General features: G+C 38.6%; 1 protein-coding gene across 3 annotated transcripts in view; it reads right to left on the minus strand.

Moving 5' to 3' along the window:
• The window catches only part of LOC124136676 (stabilin-2-like), a 232,634-nt gene that overhangs the window by 81,607 nt on the left and 129,255 nt on the right, over positions 1-21,772 (minus strand). For all 3 annotated transcript variants that reach the window (XM_048396837.1, XM_048396838.1, XM_048396836.1), the window contains exons 22-24: positions 19,193-19,345; positions 17,320-17,415; positions 15,511-15,654 (exon numbers count right to left, since the gene is read on the minus strand). In XM_048396837.1, coding sequence (XP_048252794.1) covers positions 15,511-15,654; positions 17,320-17,415; positions 19,193-19,345 — 393 coding nt within the window. The remainder of the gene's footprint in view (positions 1-15,510; positions 15,655-17,319; positions 17,416-19,192; positions 19,346-21,772) is intronic.

Genomic DNA, 21,772 nt, shown 5'->3' on the forward strand with positions numbered 1-21,772 from the left:
GTAATTAGTGATTTGGGTGTTTATGATAGAGTGAACGTTGTTTTACAGTGTGGTTAGAGATATTCTCAGTATATTATGACATCCCTACAACAATCAAGTCTGGATAATAAGTTATTTGTTAAAGTCGGATTGAATGTTGTTTTACGTTATTGCTTCATGTTTGTTTGTTTGTTGTTTAACACCACACTCAGCAATATTCCATCTATATGATGGTGGCCTGTAAAGGATCGAGTCTTGAGCAGACCATCCAGTGATTGAGATCATGAGTATCGATCTACACAATTGGGACATGCATCAACCAAGTCAGTGAGCCTGACCAACCGATCCCATTAGTTACCTCTTACAACAAGCATTGTCACCATTTACAGCAAGCATGGGTTGCTGAAGACCTACTCTGATCTTCACAGGGCTATTGTTTCATCAGACATTCCAGGTATATTATGAAATCCCTATAGCAATCAAGTCTGGATTAGCCAAACCGGTGATTGAAAGCATGAGCAATGATCCCTCAGGGCATGGTGACCTGCACTAGCCAGAGAACCTTACTGTGAGATTCCATTCACCCAGTGAATGCTCATGGCATTACATTATTAATACCCTGGTCAAAGGATCAGTGTTCTATTGATTGTCATTCTCAGCTCCCTGGGGAGTATTCATCCCAAGCTGTCTGTGAGTCGCTATAAGGTTTAAACAGCCAGGTTAATGTAGTCATTAATATAAACAACATATATCACAGATACGTAGAAATTCTATCTAAAATATTTCACTGTTGAAAGAAATAAGACATTTGTGTAAAGGAAACACCTTCTGTTGCTATGGCAACATCAATAATGGGTCATCTCTGTAAATCAATGCCAACTCACATGGAGCGTAACAAATCTGCAATATGTTACAAAAAGACAAATTACTTCAGCAATACTGGGTAATGTAGTGTTCATCAGAAGTTTGTGTTATGTTAGTATTACATGTAGTTGTTAGGAGTATAGTATCGTCAACTGGAAGTCTTGTTACCTGTATTGTACTTCATTCTAAGTTGTTAATTAAATGTCCTGCTAGATGCAGGTCGTCTTGTGTGTCTGTTCTAGTCAAGTCTTTCGTCCAGTATTGTGTCATGTGTCTCTGTTCTAGTCAAGTCTTTTGTTCACTATGGAGCAGGGGTCCGGAAACCGTCATATGCGCCGGACATGTCCGATTGGGAATCTCAAATGTCCGTTTTAAAATATTGCTTACCGGACATTTTAAAAAGTATTGTCCGGACATTCTTAAATTTTGACCGGACATGATCAACAGTTAGGACTGAGCAGTTTCTGTCTGCAGTTGCAACACAATGAAGATTAACTACACTGACAAGCTTTGTTTGTTTTGATTGCTGTAAATACATCGTACCCACATGATAGTCCAATCGGTCAATCACTGTATGGAGTCATGTGTCTCTGTACTAGTCAAATCTTTCGTTCAGTATTGTGTCATGTGTCTCTGTTCTAGTCAAATCTTTCGTCCAGTATGGCATCATGTGTCTCTGTTCTAGTCTAGTCTTTCGTCCAGTATGGCGTCATGTGTCTCTGTTCTAGGCAAATCTTTCATCCAGTATGGCATCATGTGTCTCTGTTCTAATCAAGTCTTTCGTCCAGTATGGCGTCATGTGTCTCTGTTCTAGTCAAGTCTTTTGTCCAGTATGGCGTCATGTGTCTCTGTTCTAGTCAAATCTTTCGTCCAGTATGGCATCATGTGTCTCTGTTCTAGTCAAATCTTTCATCCAGTATGGCGTCATGTGTCTCTGTTCTAGTCTAGTCTTTCGTCCAGTATGGCATCATGTGTCTCTGTTCTAGTCAAATCTTTCGTCCAGTATGGTATCTTGTGTGTCTGTTCTAGTCAAATCTTTCGTCCAGTATGGCATCTTGTGTCTCTGTTCTAGTCTAGTCTTTCGTCCAGTATGGCGTCATGTGTCTCTGTTCTAGTCAAGTCTTTCATTCAGTATGGCATCATGTGTCTCTGTTCTAGTCAAGTCTTTCATCCAGTATGGTGTCATGTGTGTCTGTTCTAGTCAAGTCTTTCATTCAGTATGGCGTCATGTGTCTCTGTTCTAGTCAAGTCTTTCATCCAGTATGGTGTCATGTGTCTCTGTTCTAGTCAAGTCTTTCATCCAGTATGGTGTCATGTGTCTCTGTTCTAGTCTAGTCTTTTGTCCAGTATGGCGTCACGTCTCTGTTCTAGTCAAGTCTTTCGTTCAGTATGGCATCATGTGTCTCTGTTCTAGTCAAATCTTTCGTCCAGTATGGCGTCTTGTCTCTTTGTTATAGTCAAGTCTTTCGTCCAGTATGGCATCATGTGTCTCTGTTCTAGGCAAATCTTTCGTCCAGTATGGCATCATGTGTCTCTGTTCTAGTCAAGTCTTTCATCCAGTATGGCATCATGTGTCTCTGTTCAAGTCTAGACTTTTGTCCAGTATGGCATCATGTGTCTCTGTTCTAGTCTAGTCTTTTGTCCAGTATGGCATCTTGTGTCTCTGTTCTAGTCAAGTCTTTTGTCCAGTATGGCGTCATGTGTCTCTGTTCTAGGCAAATCTTTCGTCCAGTATGGCATCATGTGTCTCTGTTCTAGTCAAGTCTTTCATCCAGTATGGCATCATGTGTCTCTGTTCAAGTCTAGTCTTTTGTCCAGTATGGCATCATGTGTCTCTGTTCTAGTCTAGTCTTTTGTCCAGTATGGCGTCATGTGTCTCTGTTCAAGTCTAGTCTTTTGTCCAGTATGGCATCTTGTGTCTCTGTTCTAGTCAAGTCTTTCATCCAGTATGGTGTCTTGTGTCTCTGTTCTAGTCTAGTCTTTCGTCCAGTATGGCATCTTGTGTGTCTGTTCTAGTCAAATCTTTCATCCAGTATGGCGTCATGTGTCTCTGTTCTAGTCAAATCTTTCATCCAGTATGGCGTCATGTGTCTCTGTTCTAGTCTAGTCTTTTGTCCAGTATGGCATCATGTGTCTCTGTTCTATTCAAGTCTTTCGTTCAGTATGGTGTCATGTGTCTCTGTTCTAGTCTAGTCTTTCGTCCAGTATGGCATCTTGTGTGTCTGTTCTAGTCAAATCTTTCATCCAGTATGGTGTCTTGTGTCTCTGTTCTAGTCTAGTCTTTAGTCCATTATGGCATCTTGTGTGTCTGTTCTAGTCAAATCTTTCATCCAGTATGGCGTCATGTGTCTCTGTTCTAGTCAAATCTTTCATCCAGTATGGTGTCTTGTGTCTCTGTTCTAGTCTAGTCTTTTCTCCAGTATCCTGTCTTGTGTCTCTGTTCAAGTCCAGTCTTTACGACCAGTATGGCATCATGTGTCTCTGTTCTAGTCAAGTCTTTCATCCAGTATGGCGTCATGTCTCTCTGTTCTAGTCAAGTCTTTCGTTCAGTATGGTGTCATGTGTCTCTGTTCTAGTCTAGTCTTTCGTCCAGTATGGCATCTTGTGTGTCTGTTCTAGTCAAATCTTTCATCCAGTATGGCATCATGTGTCTCTGTTCTAGTCAAGTCTTTCATCCAGTATGGCGTCATGTGTCTCTGTTATAGTCAAGTCTTTCATCCAGTATGGCGTCATGTGTCTCTGTTCAAGTCTAGTCTTTCGTTCAGTATGGTGTCATGTGTCTCTGTTCTAGTCAAATCTTTCGTCCAGTATGGCATCTTGTGTGTCTGTTCTAGTCAAATCTTTCATCCAGTATGGTGTCTTGTGTCTCTGTTCTAGTCTAGTCTTTCATCCAGTATGGTGTCATGTGTCTCTGTTCTAGTCTAGTCTTTCATCCAGTATGGTGTCATGTGTCTCTGTTCTAGTCAAGTCTTTCATCCAGTATGGCGTCATGTCTCTCTGTTCTAGTCTAGTCTTTCGTCCAGTATGGCGTCTTGTCTCTTTGTTACAGTCAAGTCTTTTGTCCATTATCGCATCTTGTGCAGATAATGAATGCATAGATCCTAAACACTTCAGTATTGGAGTGAAAATACATGTCTGGATGGTGTCAGGATGGTTTCCCTTCCCTAACTGATGGTTGTGATAAGCTTGTTGGAATATTGACTTTAAAGAAAACGCTCACAAATAATAAACATATTGAGAAAGTTGTACTTTATGTGTTATTACAGAGTGCCAAGCTCTATTTGTTGTTTGTGAAAAGACAATGGAGTTATTGTCAATTTCTCTAATTGGCTTGGCTCAGTCAATATTTTGTATCCATGGAGACTATTAACTAAAGACATCAAGTGTATGCCATAAACTGAGAGAAAGCTGGGGACCACCCGATTCTTTCACATTACTATAGCATGACCACTTAACTTAATGGTAATATAGAATTGTTTGTTTGCCGTTTAACCCCATACTCAGCAATATTCCAGCTATATGACGACAGTCTGTAAATAATCGAGTCCAGACCAGACAATCCAGTGATTGACATCATGAGCATCGATCCACACAATTGGGATACGATAACATGACCACCCGATCCCGTTAGTCGCCTCTTATGACAAGCATACATGTAGTTGCCTTTTACAACAAGCATGGTTTGCTGAAAACCTTTTCTACCCCAGATCTTCACGGGTCAGTACTATAAAAGATTGGTCCAAAACCTTTTTTCAGTAGTATATTATACATTTTGCAACAATAATGAGAGGGAAATAGACATTTATTGCTGCACTTGATTCGTAGATTTGCAACAGATCGGACATAATTATGATGCACATATGTTTTTTTTATTTCAAGGACAGCAAATTGCTGCTGTGTCCATCTCATCTTAACATTAACATTACTAGTCTGCTGATACCACTCTATGATGGGATATTATATTATTCTGTTCAATTTAACAAATTTCTCGTTTCTTTGTGCCATGGTACATGTTTCCCAGTACCAAAAATACCCACAGCTTTCCGTGACCTGAGGGGGCACGGGTGGCCCAGTTGTCTAAGGCGCCGCGATTCGCTGTGCAGAGTTGCGTCCCTTGGGCACGCCAGAAACCTATGATTGTGGGTTCGAATCCCGGTCGCCCCGATTATGTTTCTAGGTTTGTCAGCACCATACCCGTGCTGGTGGGTTTCACCGAAGTGGTAAACGTCTGAGACCTGCATCACTTCGGGCTTTCCTCCCACATTAAGCTGACACGCCGCGATATAACTGGAATACTGTTAAAAGCGGCGTTAAACCCAACTCACTCACTCACTCATGACCTGACTTATCAGAGTCTTGACAGATCTAAACTGTGGAGCAAAAAAAACTATACCTCTCAAAAAAACCTATACCCTTATCACATGTTTGATTTTTAATAGAAAATATCTCTGCAATATTATATCCAAAAATGGACTTTACTGGCACTTACTCAGCACTCAAAGAATATTACATGGTTTTATTTTTTTAAATATAATTTGATTTGAAACTTTTAAAAAGTAAAGAACAATTGTTCACATAATTCACAGCTGCTGATGGATATCTTAGACATCTTATCTTTGAAAATCAATAAATTTGCCTTCTTCGTCACAAATTAACAACATGTCAAACATGGCAGGGGTCTTGTGGTTGGAGCTTCATGTCTTATTCTAGTCTTCATTGAACCAGTCTATATTTACACAAAATTACCCAGCCACATATAACTGTTTACAAAACTGTTGCAGGAATGAATGATCGTCGCATAGACATAATCAAATTTAACAATAGTTCTTCCAATTATTATTTCCATAAAAAACAAACTTGGTACACTTTCTTTCGCACTTCAGTCTATGTCGGGATCATTGTTGTCTGTCCTGGACCGTGTGCACACATGACTTGTACACATTAGTAACACAACTGGGACGTCTAGGAACACGGATAACACTTTACTACAACATATTCCATGCAATATTTATCAGTCCCTAATTTTCTGTCGGTAACATAACACACTACATGATGGCATTCAGCACACATCTAACATATTTCAAAGGGCTTGGGTCAAATCAATTGTGTTCCAAGAAATAGGAAACAAGGAAAAGCAACATAATACAACAGAAATTATGATATTTGTAATGCATACTTGGTTGCGTTTGCTTTTATTGCCTTTCATTTTAAGGTGAGTGAGTTTGGTTAATGTTGCTTTGGACAGTATTCTGCCAGCTTATGTGGGAGGAAAGAGTCCTGTGATGACAGCCCTACATGTTACCACTTTGGTGAAACCACGACCAACCTAAAACATAATCAGGTTCAATCTGGGCTTCAGCTCCACTATCTTAGGTTCCTGGTGTCCCTAAGGGATGCAACTCTGCACAGTGATTTGCAGCCCCTAATATGAACAGGCCACCTTATCCTTTTCAAAGCTTTTGTGAGAAAATATTCATCCAAATGATATCATGAATACTCTAAGACTATACATTTTCAGTTGAGTTGATTGGTATTGTCCTCCAGTCATTGCTGACAGCATTTGTTTGCTACCTGCATCTCACACTTGTCCAGAAACTTTGTAAATCAAGAAATAATTTGACTGTTGTTGGTTTTGTTTGATAGAAGAAATAGATCTACTTTTATAAAATGTAAGAAGTAACTAATGGGATCGGGTGGTCAGGCTCGCTGACTTGGTTGATCGCATCCCAATTGCATATATTGATGCTTATGATGTAAATCACTGGATTGTCTGGCCCAGACACTATTATTTACAGACCACCATCATATAGCTGGAATGTTGCTGAGTGCAACACTAAACAAACAAACAAACAAACAAACACAGACCTCATTGTTTGTCACATGTTTGAAGTTTGAAGTTTGTCACGTGTCCAGTCAACATTATAATTTTCAAGTGATACATTTTTAAAAAACTTTTATTAAATAATGAAAATCTCTAAATGTGGACAAAAAGAGTCAAGTCTGTATCCATGTGATGTCTAGTGCAGTGGTATACATTGATAGTCTGATAATCTCATCCCACCCGGGGGGCGGTCGGGTAGCCTGGTGGTTAAAGCGTTCGCTCATCACGCCGAAGACCCGGGTTCGATTCCCGACATGGGTACAATGTGTGAAGCCCATTTCTGGTGTCCCCGCCGTGATGTTGCTGGAATATTGCTAAAAGCGGCGTAAAACCAAACTCACTCACTCACTCATCCCACCCGGTCTGTATACATATCCCAGATAATCACCATTAATTTGGGAATGGTATTGCCACAGACAGATATTTGCCAGGCGGTATCTATGGCAGGGGATCTGTGCCAAACTTACATGACGTTGTTACTTCCGACTTTCATGATTCATTGTTGCATTTTGATTTATGCAACCTGTCATAACGCAACATTATTGAACATTCTAATGACCCACATTCAAACCACAGCCTCCGTATTGACAAATGCAGTTAAAACTAATGCTAAGTAAACTGACGGGCCAAAGAAGCATACACTTGAAAATTAGACTTCATAAAAAATTACAATCATTATCAAATTGCATCCCTCTTGGTTAATTGTTTTCTTAAGGAGCCATTTGGATCCTGCATGAAAGAAAAACAGGAGCCAAATTGGTTTTCCTGGGAGCCATTACAACTGACATTTTAAAATGAAACATTTCAGCTTCAGTTAAGTCGTAACAATGACAATTGCTAATTTTTAAGGCTTTTATAATTTGGAATTAATTCAGTGTCATTTTTGGAAGTTTCATGTCTGGTCCAGATAACTAGCTTAGAGTCACTAGCATTCACTGAAGCAGTTTCCCGCACATGTTTCTCTCTTGAAATTGCAAGTGTCATATACAAAATCTGTATTCCCTGCAAATGATGGATTCATTGAACAATAAACACGTCATCCCACTTTTTTTTTAAAATGTGACCCATTCAAATCTTTTTAGCCACAACTTACGAAAGAATGTCGGTCTTTCTGCAATGTTCCCATGCTCATTCTCATTGCTTGGACGTTTTTTACAAAATATAGCAAACATTGTGAGCCAGCCTATCACTATCAAACTGCAAGGTCAATACTCCAAACTCCTGCAGTATGTATGGAGCAGACCACACAAATGCTTTTCAGTGGATGCAGACCACACAAATGCTTTTCAGTGGATGCATACCTTTTAAAACTGGACTTTAGGCGAAAATGTGCTTTCGATATAACAACTTGTGTTTGAAAAGAATTTACGACTGTGCATAGTTTGACATTGCAGTGTTTACATGCCAGACATGTGCTATGAAATATCAAACAAAAGTTATCATTGTTAATGACTCTGAGAATACTACGTCTATTACATCATAGCCATACATCCTGTATTTTGGCTGTAGACACACTATTACTAAATCTTCAGATTTTCAACAGATGTGCTCTTCACTGTCAACTACACACAACTAGTTGTTCCCCTAATAGCACATTTACCTCTTAAGCTCTTCTGTGCAAAAAAGCGGGAAAAATGTCACTTCTTTCCAAAACATCTCATCACTGGAGGCAGATGAATTTGGGAGGTGGGTGGGAGTACTTCCTGATGTAATAGATGTAGTATTCTTAGAATTATTAACAATGATAACTTTTGTTTGATAACTCCTGCGAATCCTTAACCTCTATTACATCATAGCCAGAATATACCAGAGGGAAAAGGTAGGATCTGCCTCTAGTAACTCCTTTGTAGATGACAGCAATCCAATACTGTCGTATGAGTTCTTGTGTAGATTCAAACCCTTTCAAGAGTTAATTACTCTAGAATCTCTCTTCGAAGACTTGAAATCGGGTATTATGATTATATCAGTCAAAATGCGATACCTTCACTTGAAGTACCTTTTTATTTGCTGATAATCATGAAATGATGTCATTAGTTCTATTCTAACTCATCATTTGTCTCAGATTCTGAGGGGGACGTCACCTCAAGTTTATCAACTTCTGGTTATGACATCACTTCCAGTTCTAAATGACGTCAATTCCTCCTTTTGACTGGTTTTGATGTCATTTCTAGAACCTCTGATGCCATTTATGACATAACTTCTGGTCTATATTCCTTCCGATTGTGACGTGACTTACAGTATATCTGTTTATCAGGTGTTCTAATTCCTTACATATGCCTGCCATACTAGTAAATCAAGGTAAAAGGTGTACTATTCTTCTGTAGCTGCTGATGTCAGATCCTTGACCCCCACCACCCCCCACCCCACTCCCCACCCCTTTTTTTTCTCATAGAAAGGAGGAAAAACTAGGGACATACAATCATCTGGGCCGCAACAATAGGTCCCAACAAATGAATCCCTGTCAAGTCTGGCTGGATGTCAATACCTAAAATTTCTTGTTTTATCCAATCAACAACACCAAAAAGATATGAAAGGAAGGATGCATCAAATGTATTTACCAATTATTATCACTTCGTTATCATCAATTATTATTATTATTAGTTGTAGTAGTAGTATTTATAAAACAAGGATTAAGCACCTTTTTTGTTGGAAAAGATATTTCAAAAGATATTTCATATCTCCAATTCTGTAAACGATTTATCTTTTAAAATTCTAGACTCTATATTTTGTTCATTTTGCACTTATTCCATTTAGCTTTTGATTTTATGACATTGTTACTTATAAGATCTTTCTTTATATCATTAGCTTACTTTTCCTTGAGGTCTTCAGAATTAGGGACCCACCATTAATATTTTGGGCAGGAGGAGGAGACTGGACACTTTTTTCAATGAAAGGAGTTTTTCTATGAAAGGAGAAGCCTACATATAGGTCTACATATAAAGAAAATAATTCACAACACAACTTATTTCAGGACATCTAACATGTCCAGCAGAAGAAACAGAAGAAACAGAAAAATTCCAAAAATCTCAAAAACACTAAAGTGATAAGGTGGTTCATCAATACAGTGATCGCTCGCTATTGCGCTCTTCGATAAAGCGCTACCTCGGTTACTACGCGCGGTAACACATGGCTCCCCAAATTTATGTACACTTTTATTACTGAGAGTTTTACACAGACATAATTGTATTGTTGTTCGTTGTTCATTTGCACATAACGCTTCTCATTGCATAATCAACCGTTTATCGCTGAATGGAGTTCTAATAATCTGTTTGAAAACATCCACGGCAAGTCCCGGAAATACGATTGTTCAACTAGTTAACTTTTCACACTATACATCCTTTGATCTTAGAAGCGCATGCATGCAATAAAAGAGAACCACAAGCGAAGTTTATATTCTTAATAAGTGGGCAATCCAATTTAAGGCTAAACTGTCACACACATGTAGTTGCTGTCAAAACACGGCGGTCATTCATTTCGTAATCGCGCTTTCGTAACATCGCCTGGTTTTTTGTCCGTAGTTATAACAAGCGATTTCATTGGATTAAAATTTGTTTCTAATGATGCTTTCTTGCCGAAATCTGCTACAAGTTTCGTGATTGGTAAATTTTGAGCACGTGACCTCAGGCAGCCAATCAAATTATAGCTGTGATACCAAGCTCGTGTTTGATAAATTTCAGAAGTTAGCGAAAGATTTTTTGTTAAATCGTGTTATTCTGAACGTTTTAAGCAGGAAATCACGATATATAATAAAAATATGGAACTTCACGAATGTATCGTGCTAGGTTACGAGCTGTGACAAAGATTTTTCATGCATATATTTTTGCATTAAACGTTGTGTCCGAGCCGAGAATTCAAGGCGACGAAAGCCGAGATGTCATTTGACTTACATTACACGCGATCACGCGATCGCACGAAACGATGGAAATAATAACTTAGATGTAAGTTTGATTACTTTTAGATATATTTTTGTTGATTTTATTTATCACTTTGTATAATATATTTAAAGATTTGCTTAAAATAGTCTTTATTTTGCTCTTTGACATGTTCGATGCGGACCCGTTGTCGAAATGTGTGTCCGAGAATTTTATTTTCAATAACATCGCGGGAAATAGTGAATAATTTTTTAATTTATTGATAAAAAATGATAAATTAGAATGGAATACGTATTTCAGACATTGTGAAATGTGACAGATTTAATAAATGAATGATATTACAGGTAGATCTAGGTCCATAAAAATATATACTATTTTGACGTGACGTGAGATAAACACATATTGATGATTTGAGATTTGCCGAGCGCGCTCCCCCGCCTCGGCCTCGGTTAAACGGCTCATCGTCTATAACGCCCACCAATTATTTGGACCCCATTGGTAGCGTTGTAGCGAGGGACCACTGTAGTATCTTTTCCTAAATGAATATATTGTTTGAAACAAAGCAGCAGTTTGTTGAACATCCGAAAACCCTAAGCTCTATCTTCAGGTAATCTAAAGGTGTTTTTTATTGTTGAGTGGTCAGATTTAAATGTAGGATCAATACTTGTGTGAAACAGAACAGGATTATGTGTACTGGTATTCTAACTAGGAATATGTTCTGGAATTAGTGTGAAATATAACACTTATCCCATCTGCAAGACACTACTCATGCATACAACCGCCTCCATGGTCTAATGGAAAGAGAGTCTGCCCAGAGAGCGGAAAGTCGTGGGTTTGATCCCCAGCCACGTCATACCAAAAGATGTTAAAATATTGTACTTGTAGTTACCCTGCCTGGCACCTGGCAGCTCGGAGTCAGTATACTGTTTCTGATTGGGGTATTCATGTGGCATGGTATCTCAGCAGGCTAGCACTATAAAATCGGCATTAGTCCGGACTAGTACAAGCAGTCACACACAGACACATGCATGCATATTGCCATATATATTGCAATAATCTTGAAAGACACGTTAAACCCCATTTCACCTCACCACATCTTATACATACCAGCCTTGCCTTTTTCTAGGCTACTTTGAATTCAAATATTTTTATTAAAAGGGCAAATGATATCCTAACCATTTAAAATCAAACCTTTCTGATGAAAATTTATCACCTATTCAATAATAATGGAACTTTTTTTCTCCATTTTCCCAAGATCAAATTATTGCTTTCAAATGAAAAATCAGACATTTCCGGATGACCTTGGTGTCTAAATGTTCCAAGACAGACACATGTATGCTATTTATGTGTTTCAGTCAAGTGATATGCTACACTTGGACGAGACACACCAGAGATATAGTTACACGATACGACAAGTAACAAAAATTTATTGGATTGTAGAGCTTCAAAGTATTTCCTTAAAAGTAGTAGCTCACCTGGATATGTAGTAAACAGTATAAATTGTAACAAAAGTTGCTGTCAGCGTTGATGTTCAAATATGTTCTTCATAAATACTGAGGACTAAAACTAGCACTAACACAAAACTAAAAAGAGTATGATCAAAACAAAGTTAAAATTTAAAATATGGCAAAGAACGGGACATATGTGTGAACCCCACAACAAACACAACAAATACATACTTTAATTACATACTGAAAACAAATTACTGAACAACTTGGTCAATATGGCATCCCTGGAAGCCATATTGAAAATCCCAAAGTCAGGTGTCATCACTGGTTGGAACAAGCATGAGTAGCTTCAGCATCATTGGTCCAGTGGTGCTCAGGAGATGATGCTTACAGATGATACCGATGCTGACGAACTAACAGGCCATGACATTAGCTCGCTTGACTTTCAGTCAGGTGAGCTAAAAAGGACCAATCATGTACATCAGTGGGATGATGTAAGTAGCACCTGTCTGTTAGTGACAGGTTATTGTTCGACTAGGGTGAAATATACATGACCCATGACATTATGGCAGTTATAGCCAGTATAAATAATAAATATAGTGAACATATTTTCACCACCTCAACACTGTTCCAAGGTTGTGCTGCCCTTTGTAGCAAGGTTAGTGAATTATGAAATAACCATACTGTGTTTTTCATGTCTAGTTATGTCACCTGAAGATCGCATGGCGCTAAATTGAATTTGGAGATGGGAGCTTAATATGATGTTTGTATATTTTACACTGTCACAGTATCATGTCAACAAAAGAATTCATCTTCTAGATAACAACCTAATTGAAACTGAAACTGATGGACACCAATAGGAATATAGATAGATATTTTTTTATTTGGTATTTAAGGCCACATGGCCCATTGTACAGTTGACATTTTCAGTTTCATTGGTTTAGTCACGTGATATACATGATATATAAAAACTATGTGACAGAGTTAATGTTTCAACAATATGGCGAATGAGCGCATAGCAGCAGAGGTGTTGGATCTTATAAGACTGATCACTCACATCTTGTTTTTTTGTCTATTGTTAAACATACTTTGTTCTAAGATGTTCATACTTATCACATACTAATGAAATTCATCCTCAATTTCTCTTAATTGGCAGAGGGGCAGTCGGGTAGCCTAGTGGTTAGAGCGTTCGCTCGTCACGCCAAAGACCCGGGTTCGATTCCCGACATGGGTACAATGTGTGAAGCCCATTTCTGGTGTCCCATGCCGTGATATTGCTGGAATATTGCTTAAAGCGGCGTTAAACCATACTCACTCACTCACTCACTTAATTGGCAGATTTTACAGATACCCATTTCAACGTCCCTTTTTTCATATCTACTTCTAAAATTTACACTGTAATTGTGTAATGACACTCAGACTTTACATAATGCCCTAACAAGCGATTTATCATCTAACATACTTACATACTTCTCTGGTTCTATAGCAGACTTGATATCCTTGTAATGGCTAAGGAAACGAGAAGAAGCTACACTATCGTGCCAGTTTTGACTATACATATCCTGTAACCTTTGTTTAAAAGAGTATAAGAACAAATTTGTATCCACTACATCTTGGGATATCCACACAAAGGAATAGGCCCATGAATATAATACATATCTGACATTGGACTCCCATCGTCATCAAGAGCTTTCAGTAGTTTATACCATCGGAAAGGATATCTTAGTGGCTCCATCCTCAGTAATTTTAACCAATATTTTGTCATTCGAAGTTGACTTAATACATGAATGGGATAACGTCCTGTTTCAACTAAAATAACTTTGTTGGAAGCATATTTTCGAATCATTAAAAAACGCTTAAAGTAGGAAGCATGTACTTTTTCAATAGCGTCATTATATTTTGCGCCCATATTTCTGCTCCATATAGCAAGATTGGTGTGATTTTAGTGTCAAATATAGTAAAAGCTGTAGAAAAGGATACATGTATATTTTGCTTGCAACAATTACAGACGGGGATAATTACTTTTGATGTTTGCGATGCTAGTTGTTTGCATGCAGCTGACCATGATAGTTTAGATGATAGTGTCAAGCCTAAATATTTATAATAAGTAACAATGTTTTAAGGCGATATTTGGTGTGATTTTAGTGTCAAATATAGTAAAAGCTGTAGAAAAGGATACATGTATATTTTGCTTGAAACAATTATAGACGGGGATAATTGCTTTTGATGTTTGCGATGCTAGTTGTATGCATGCAGCTGACCATGATAGTTTAGATGATAGTGTCAAGCCTAAATATTTATAATAAGTAACAATGTTTAAGGCGATATAACTACATGTCCATTTTTCATTTTTGGCAATGACACCTCCATTTCTAAAAATGGTGGGTTGGTGGGTGGTGAGTGAGTGAGTGAGTGAGTGAGTGAGTGAGTGAGTGAGTGAGTGCATGAGTGAGTGCATGAGTGAGTGAGTGAGTGAGTGAGTGAGTGAGTGAGGGCGGGGAACACCAGAAATGGGCTTCACACATTGTACCCATGTCGGGAATCAAACCAGGGTCTTCGGAGTGACGAGCGAACGCTTTAACCACTAGGCTATCGACCGCCCCCAAGTACATGGAGAGGTTCATACTAAAATATGACAAGCATCAGGGGAGGGTCATTATTTTCAGTCCATTAGTGCATCAAAAACCTCTGCCCCTTGTAATAAAGTACCAGTCCTTAAAATCTCTCTGAGAGTGACTAGCAACAATGTTCAAAATTGACCATGTTATCCCACTGAAGGTACACTTTCTGCCATACTCCATCATCCCAAACCATACACAAGCTCTCAACAGTAAAAGCCTTTCAGCATGGACTTAAATGTCCTAAAATCAACATAAAACCTTATAATATGTTTCTTTGATCAAAATACGATCAAAGTTTCCAGCAAAGTGTTTTCATTGGTACTGTAACATTATGTCTTTTTTGGAGAGCTGCTTTGTCTTAGATGTGTGGTTAAGGCAGACACATCACATCCATACATCGGATAGCTAAATGACACAACAGAAATTTAGAACTTTCTTCTTCATCTGCTGACAGTTTCTTTTAAAAAAACAGTGGGCAATAAGAGAAGAAATAAACTGCAAAATATGTAAAGATTGATGTAACCTTGTAATAGATCTGTATGACAAGTCATGAAATAATTAAATCAAAATTGTTTGTATCATGTATACTATATATATTAAAGACAGAAGTATGTGTCGAGGAGGTGGGGGAGGGGGGAAGGAGTGATTGGAAGTTGGAGGAAAAAAATAATTAGTCCCAGAAAAATGTGGAGAACTAGTAAGTTTACATCAGCTTCTGGAAAAAATAAATGATTGTTAAGCGGATTTCCTGAAATATAAAATGAAGTTGTGGGTCAGCCTGTGACATACATCCCTGCCCACGCCGACAATGCTAAATGGTCAGTCTGTCAGATAATGAGTTTTACCTTCAAGAGACTGGCCAGGACTGTGAGTCGTGGATGGTCCAGGATTTCCTGGGAGATGCTTGAGTAACAAGAGTAGCCATCGCCGCCGTAGTCACGCATGCACGAGCAGTTGTTGAGCCCAGCCCCCACTGAGAAACAAAATGCCTGTCAGAGGAGAAACACACACAGATTAGTGAGTGGGTAGAGATTGTACGTACATCCATGACAATTCTTATGGTGTGGTCAAATGGTAAGGTAACATTGTATTATAAGGACACCAGTAACTAAATACTGAGTCTCTGACTGCAATCTTCAAACAGTGTGATGGGGCAGTTGCTTAGCTTAGTGGTTAAAGCTGTCACTCGTCACCCAAAGGACAGAGGTTTGATTCCATACATGTACAATGTGTGAAGTCCATTTCTGGTCCCCAGATGTGATATTTCAACATGCAGATTTTGGTCAACTGAAGGACTTGTATATCGCAAACTGGGCGTTGACAGATATTTTGCAAATCTTTTCCTGTTTTTAATCAAGGTGCTCAAGTGATTTGATGCACTTCGCGAGTTAAGGCCCATTTTAATTCAATATAGATCTTGATTATCGATCAGATCGTATTGACTGGGTGCTGCCATTTTGTTTGAAGCAATTGTAAGTGACATGAGAGGTGGAATCTGATTGGTCAATAGGAAGGACATAAAAGGGACATAACTCGTAATAGCCACTGGTGGGGCTATGATCGAGCCTGGAAATTCCAGCCTAGTTCGGCAAGGGTGGAAACTGGGCTTTTATAGTCCATTTACACCCTTGCCTCGGAGAGATGTGAATGAGCTTTAAATTTGCAGATTCCAACCACTAACTCACTCTTATATACAATTTACTTGAAACTTTAACTGACAGATCCAGGGGGAGGGTGCAAGGGTGCAGGGGGTGCACACACTCTTTTTTTCAGACACTGGTGAACTGCACCCTCGGCAAAGTAACTTGGGTACTGTGTGCACAGGCCCTTTGTCAAAATCCTGGATCTGCCTCTTGACTTACATAGTGGATTAAAAGTGCCAAGATGTCACATCAACGATCAGCAGTCAAGACCACCCACGAAACTGGAAGTCAACCGGACTGAGGATCATAGCAACCCAAAACATCTATTCTGTATATCTTGTTGAGAGAGTGAGTTGATTGGATTTTACAAGCAGTCAGTTAAATGATATAATGGCTGAGGCTAAATTTCAAAGGATATGAGTATCAGTCAAGAAAGTATGCCTGTGTAATTCGGTATAAAGTATCTCAACACCTACTTTTCTTCTGATTCACTGAAACAGTGTTGCGTGTTGCATGAAGATCAGTACAAAACAAAGATACATTTAACTGCAAACCACCCTGATAACAACCAGTAAAATTTAATTCCATGTATTGCACATCACAATAATTTATTGGAAGATGAATAAAATTGGTCTTAAGCATCCATGCTTGTCTCCCCCGTGGAGATCCGAGGTGAAATTGGTCTTCAGCAACCCATGCTTGTCGTAAAAGGCGACCAACGGGATTGGGTGGTCAGGTTCGCTGACTTGGTTGATGCATGTCATTGTGTCCTAAATGTGTAGATTGATGCTCATGATGTCAATCACTGGATTGTCTGGTCCAGACTTGATTATTTACAGACTGCCGTCATATAGCTGGAATACTGCTGAGCATGGCATTAAACAACAAACAAACAAACAAACACCAGGGTTTCACTGTCTAGAGGTTCTGTAGCTCACCTGTGTGTAACAATATTTTAGATATTCATTGGTCAGATTGGATATAAAAGTAATTAATGATGTCAGGCTCTACCTTAGCATGGCACCCTCCATTGTTGGACAAACAGCTGTTTGTGGGAGAACAGACAGACCCATTGCCGAAATAGCCATCATCACATATGCAGTGGTACTGAAAGACACAAAAATATAGTTATTAACTAAACAATTTACTTTACATTTCAACACATACTAATCAAATCAATAAAGACATTATCATCCTGTTGAATACACAACAGTGTTACTCCATCCACTGTGGAATATATGTACAGCACTATTTATAACTAACAAATGAAGCCATGGCCTGCTTTTAGCAAGAGGGATGCTAGATAGTGCTCTGACCAATGAGAGCTCAGATTATACTGCAACAAATGTTCAATTTGGGATAACACTTTATGATCCAAAACTGGCTCCCACAGGAGATAGCACTTGGATGAAATTGCATCACAATGCCTTGTAGACACCTGTGACATCATTGGTTACCATGACATCACAATCAAATGACATCACTAATGGCTCTGCTACTGAAGCTGTTAGCAGTACTTTTTACACTTAAGCCACTGCTTATTACTGTTTACAAACTGAAACATTTGGAAGAATGATGCTGTTAGTAAAATCTCACCCTTGTATCCTTTGATATCAAATATATCAACACTCGTTGATAAGAGTCTTTCCACTTTTTTCAACTCGTGTTGATATTTTTTATATCTAAAGATATTCTTAGTAAAGTACAGATTCAAGTACTTCGAACCCACAGTGCCAGAGTGAGGCACCTAATCGCCAGTACACAAAGTCAGCGATCTAACTCACTCAGCCACCGAGGCTTCCACAAAATTGAAAGCCTGACAACTGGTAGTCTAGATCACATACTTTGTGTACCCCTCTGACAAGTGTAAATTGGCATGGCTCCCTAGATATGAACACATAATGCATGCGTACAAGTACGTGACCTAGACTACCATCTGTCAGACTTTCATTTTTTGGTATTTTGGATGTGTTATTTAAGGAGTGACTGTGTATTTGTTTTGGTTCATTGAGGTATGAATCGAAAAACCGATGTGCAAACTGTATAAATCCGTGGGCTTACAAAAGTTTGCACATTGGTTTTTCGAGTCATACCTCAATGAACCAAAAAAAATACACAGTCAATGCTTATAATTAAATTCGACAATGAAAACATGTTTTATCGACAATAGTTTAACCAAAAACAGGTGTATGTATCAAAGCCGACAAAAATTACGACATTGATAAACATTCCAGGTGTAGGAATACATACTGTGGCGTGACATGAATCAGGTGATTGTTTAATTTATGCACATAACTTGACACGCCTACAAAGTCAGTAGCCAATCAACGGAGAGTAGGAACAAAACAATGTTCATAAGACCTGCCAATCAAGGCAAGAGGCGAGAAGAAGTGCAACAGTCAGACTGTAATGAACCAGAAGAAATATGTCCGGGAGAAGGCGGCTGTTTCAAATGACATGGTCAGTTACCGCCAGATTCAAACATTAGTTCCCTGAGAACGGGAAGACACAGTTGGAAAAATGCTGGGAAATGAATGCAATAACATTTGACCAATTCAGCTAATCAGAATGCAGAAATATAAATGAACACAGCAAAAATGTAATTATAAGTAGATGAAAACATTGAAAGGTTTTTTTCCATGACAGTTACTGGCATCACCTGTATATATTTCTATACATGAACATTTGGTGAAGGTTAGCTAAAAATGAATTAAAATATATGTGTACATCCTTGTTTGCAATAAATGAACATCCTGTAACTTATTACCCCTATATCAATAACCCTGATTCTCTTCACGGATGTTATAAGAATAAAAAGTTAGGCTAGATTCTTCCATCCTTGAAGAATCTGGATCAGTCATGGAGGTGGGTTATCTTTCCTTACCTGGCCGACAGTGATGGTCCTGCAGGTGGCGTTTCCCCCACAGTCGCCCTGGCGCATGCATGGGTTTTCTTGTTGGCAGTTGAAGCCGTCACCCACCCACCCCTCATCACACTCACACCTGGGCATGTCCGGGCCGACCTTTGTACATGTTGCCTGTAACAGAAGAATGTGTGTGTGTCATAAAAGCCATTTCGCTAGCACTGGTACTTCTTTTTGGAAAAGCTGAGGGATGGTTCTCTTAACATGAAACATGCTAGATGAATGCTTTGCTTGTTGTTTAACGCGGCACTCAGCCATATTCCAGCTATATGACAGTGGTCTGTACATAATCCAGTGTGGACCAGACAATCCAGTGATTGATGTAATGAGCATTGAGTCCACGCATGACATGCATCAACCAAGTCAGCGAGTCTGACCACCCAATCCCGGTAGTCGCCTCTTATGACAAGCATGGTTTACTGAAGACCTACCGTATTTTCTCGAGTATAGTGCGCACTTTTTTTTAAAAAACCACAGCTGTGTAGGAGGGGGTGCGCACTATACACGATATAATGAGTTTTGATGTTTTTTCCCCCATGGAAAGAGATTACTGCGAACACGTAACACCGGAAATACCATGTCAACACACGTACCATACTGAAGTACGCAAATTAGTCATGTAATTACACTGTCTGGCTATAAAAAGTGTTCTTTGTATATCTGGACTTATGTTTGTAACTTATTTTAATAATTTTATTCAAAATACCTTTTAATATTGTTTTAATTAATTTCGGCGAAATCGTGTGTGAAGCGATCGGAAGATCGCACAACTCACCGTTATTAACAGCAACCACGGTCAGATTACTGCTATTGACGCCTTGTTTGACGAACTTTAGTTGACAGAGAATGGATACATATATCATAAATGCCATACTGTGACTCGTTAAAAGTCATATTTGTTTTTTTGGACAATTCTATGTCAACACGTATTTCTCGCGATCGCGCGATCACGTGCACGGGAGCCTCGACGGTGACTGGTCAGACTGGTTCCATGTAAAAAATAATACCCGGCAATAGTGATCAGCTGCTTCGCTTAGGGTTATTATTATTTTAAATATGTTTAGTAAAAGCTGCATCTAAATTAACAAGATATTGGAATATAATATTCTTGATAAAAAATAAGTTTCAGATACAATTTTTGCCGATCCTTGCATTAAAATCCTGTAAAGTTATATCATTGGGTGTGTCTTGACCGAATTACCGGTAGATTCCAAGAAAACGTGTGTACAGCTGATTGCTGTGTCCGGCTTTGTTTACGAGAAAATACACAAGGTAATCTTAATCCCTGGATATAAAACAATGCCTAGCAGAACAAAAAATACAATTTAAATGGTAAATCAACATGTCTGGTGATTTTTTATCTCAAATTTCGAATTTGTACTGACCAAGTTTCTCATCACCCGTTGGTTTGCCGGACTTCGCTAAAGGGGTACGGTGTAATTTTTTTTTTCTGCCCAGTATCTACCCAGATCTTCACAGGTACTAGATGAAGGCAATAAATTTGTAAAGAATTTTTCAACAAAAGTATAACTGAAGCAAGTTCATCTAGTACCTGTGAAGATTAGCTAAATGAATATATTTTTCACCACGTTCTTGATCAGCATGTGTGGCTTTAATTGAAAGAGAGGGATCATGAACTGGTGGCAAGTCTACATCTCAGCCCTGTTTCACTAAGAGACTTAAACTTCACAAAGTTGGATATGTCTATGTGAAACTTTGGAGTTAGGACAGTCTTTGTGGTCTTCTTACCAAACACAGCCTTCCATTAAAGCTCAATGATGCTTGCCTGTATCTGCATTTGAGAGTTATGTTAAAGTATGACAAATATACTTTCCTTTATAGCTGTTAATAACGCCCTTATTTGATCTGCTGAGTATATACAGAGAGATGCTTACCTGTATCTGTGTATGAGTGGTATATTAAAGTGTGACACTACGCTATCCTTTAAATAATATCTGCCTGTGTCTATGTATGAGGGTAATGCTGTTCCAATATTTCTTCTTCTGAGTATATACAGAGTAATATCTGCCTGTGTCTATGTATGAGGGTAATGCTGTTCCAATATTTCTTCTTCTGAGTATATACAGAGTAATATCTGCCTGTGTCTATGTATGAGGGTAATGCTGTTCCCTTATTTCTTCTTCTGAGTATAGACAGTAATATCTGCCTGTGTCTATGTATGAGGGTAATGCTGTTCCCTTATTTCTTCTACTGAGTATAGAGAGAGTAATATCTGCCTGTGTTTATGTATGAGGATAATGATGTTCCAATATTTCTTCTACTGAGTATAGACAGAGTAATAGCTGCCTGTGTCTATGTATGAGGGTAATGCTGTTCCCTTATTTCTTCTTCTGAGTATATACAGAGTAATATCTCCCTGTGTCTATGTATGAGGGTAATGCTGTTCCCTTATTTCTTCTTCTGAGTATAGACAGTAATATCTGCCTGTGTCTATGTATGAGGGTAATGCTGTTCCCTTATTTCTTCTTCTGAGTATATACAGAGTAATATCTCCCTGTGTCTATGTATGAGGGTAATGCT

This window comes from Haliotis rufescens, unplaced genomic scaffold, assembly GCF_023055435.1.
Source record: "Haliotis rufescens isolate VD_foot unplaced genomic scaffold, xgHalRufe1.0.p SCAF_16, whole genome shotgun sequence".
In the NCBI taxonomy this organism is placed as follows: domain Eukaryota; kingdom Metazoa; phylum Mollusca; class Gastropoda; order Lepetellida; family Haliotidae; genus Haliotis; species Haliotis rufescens.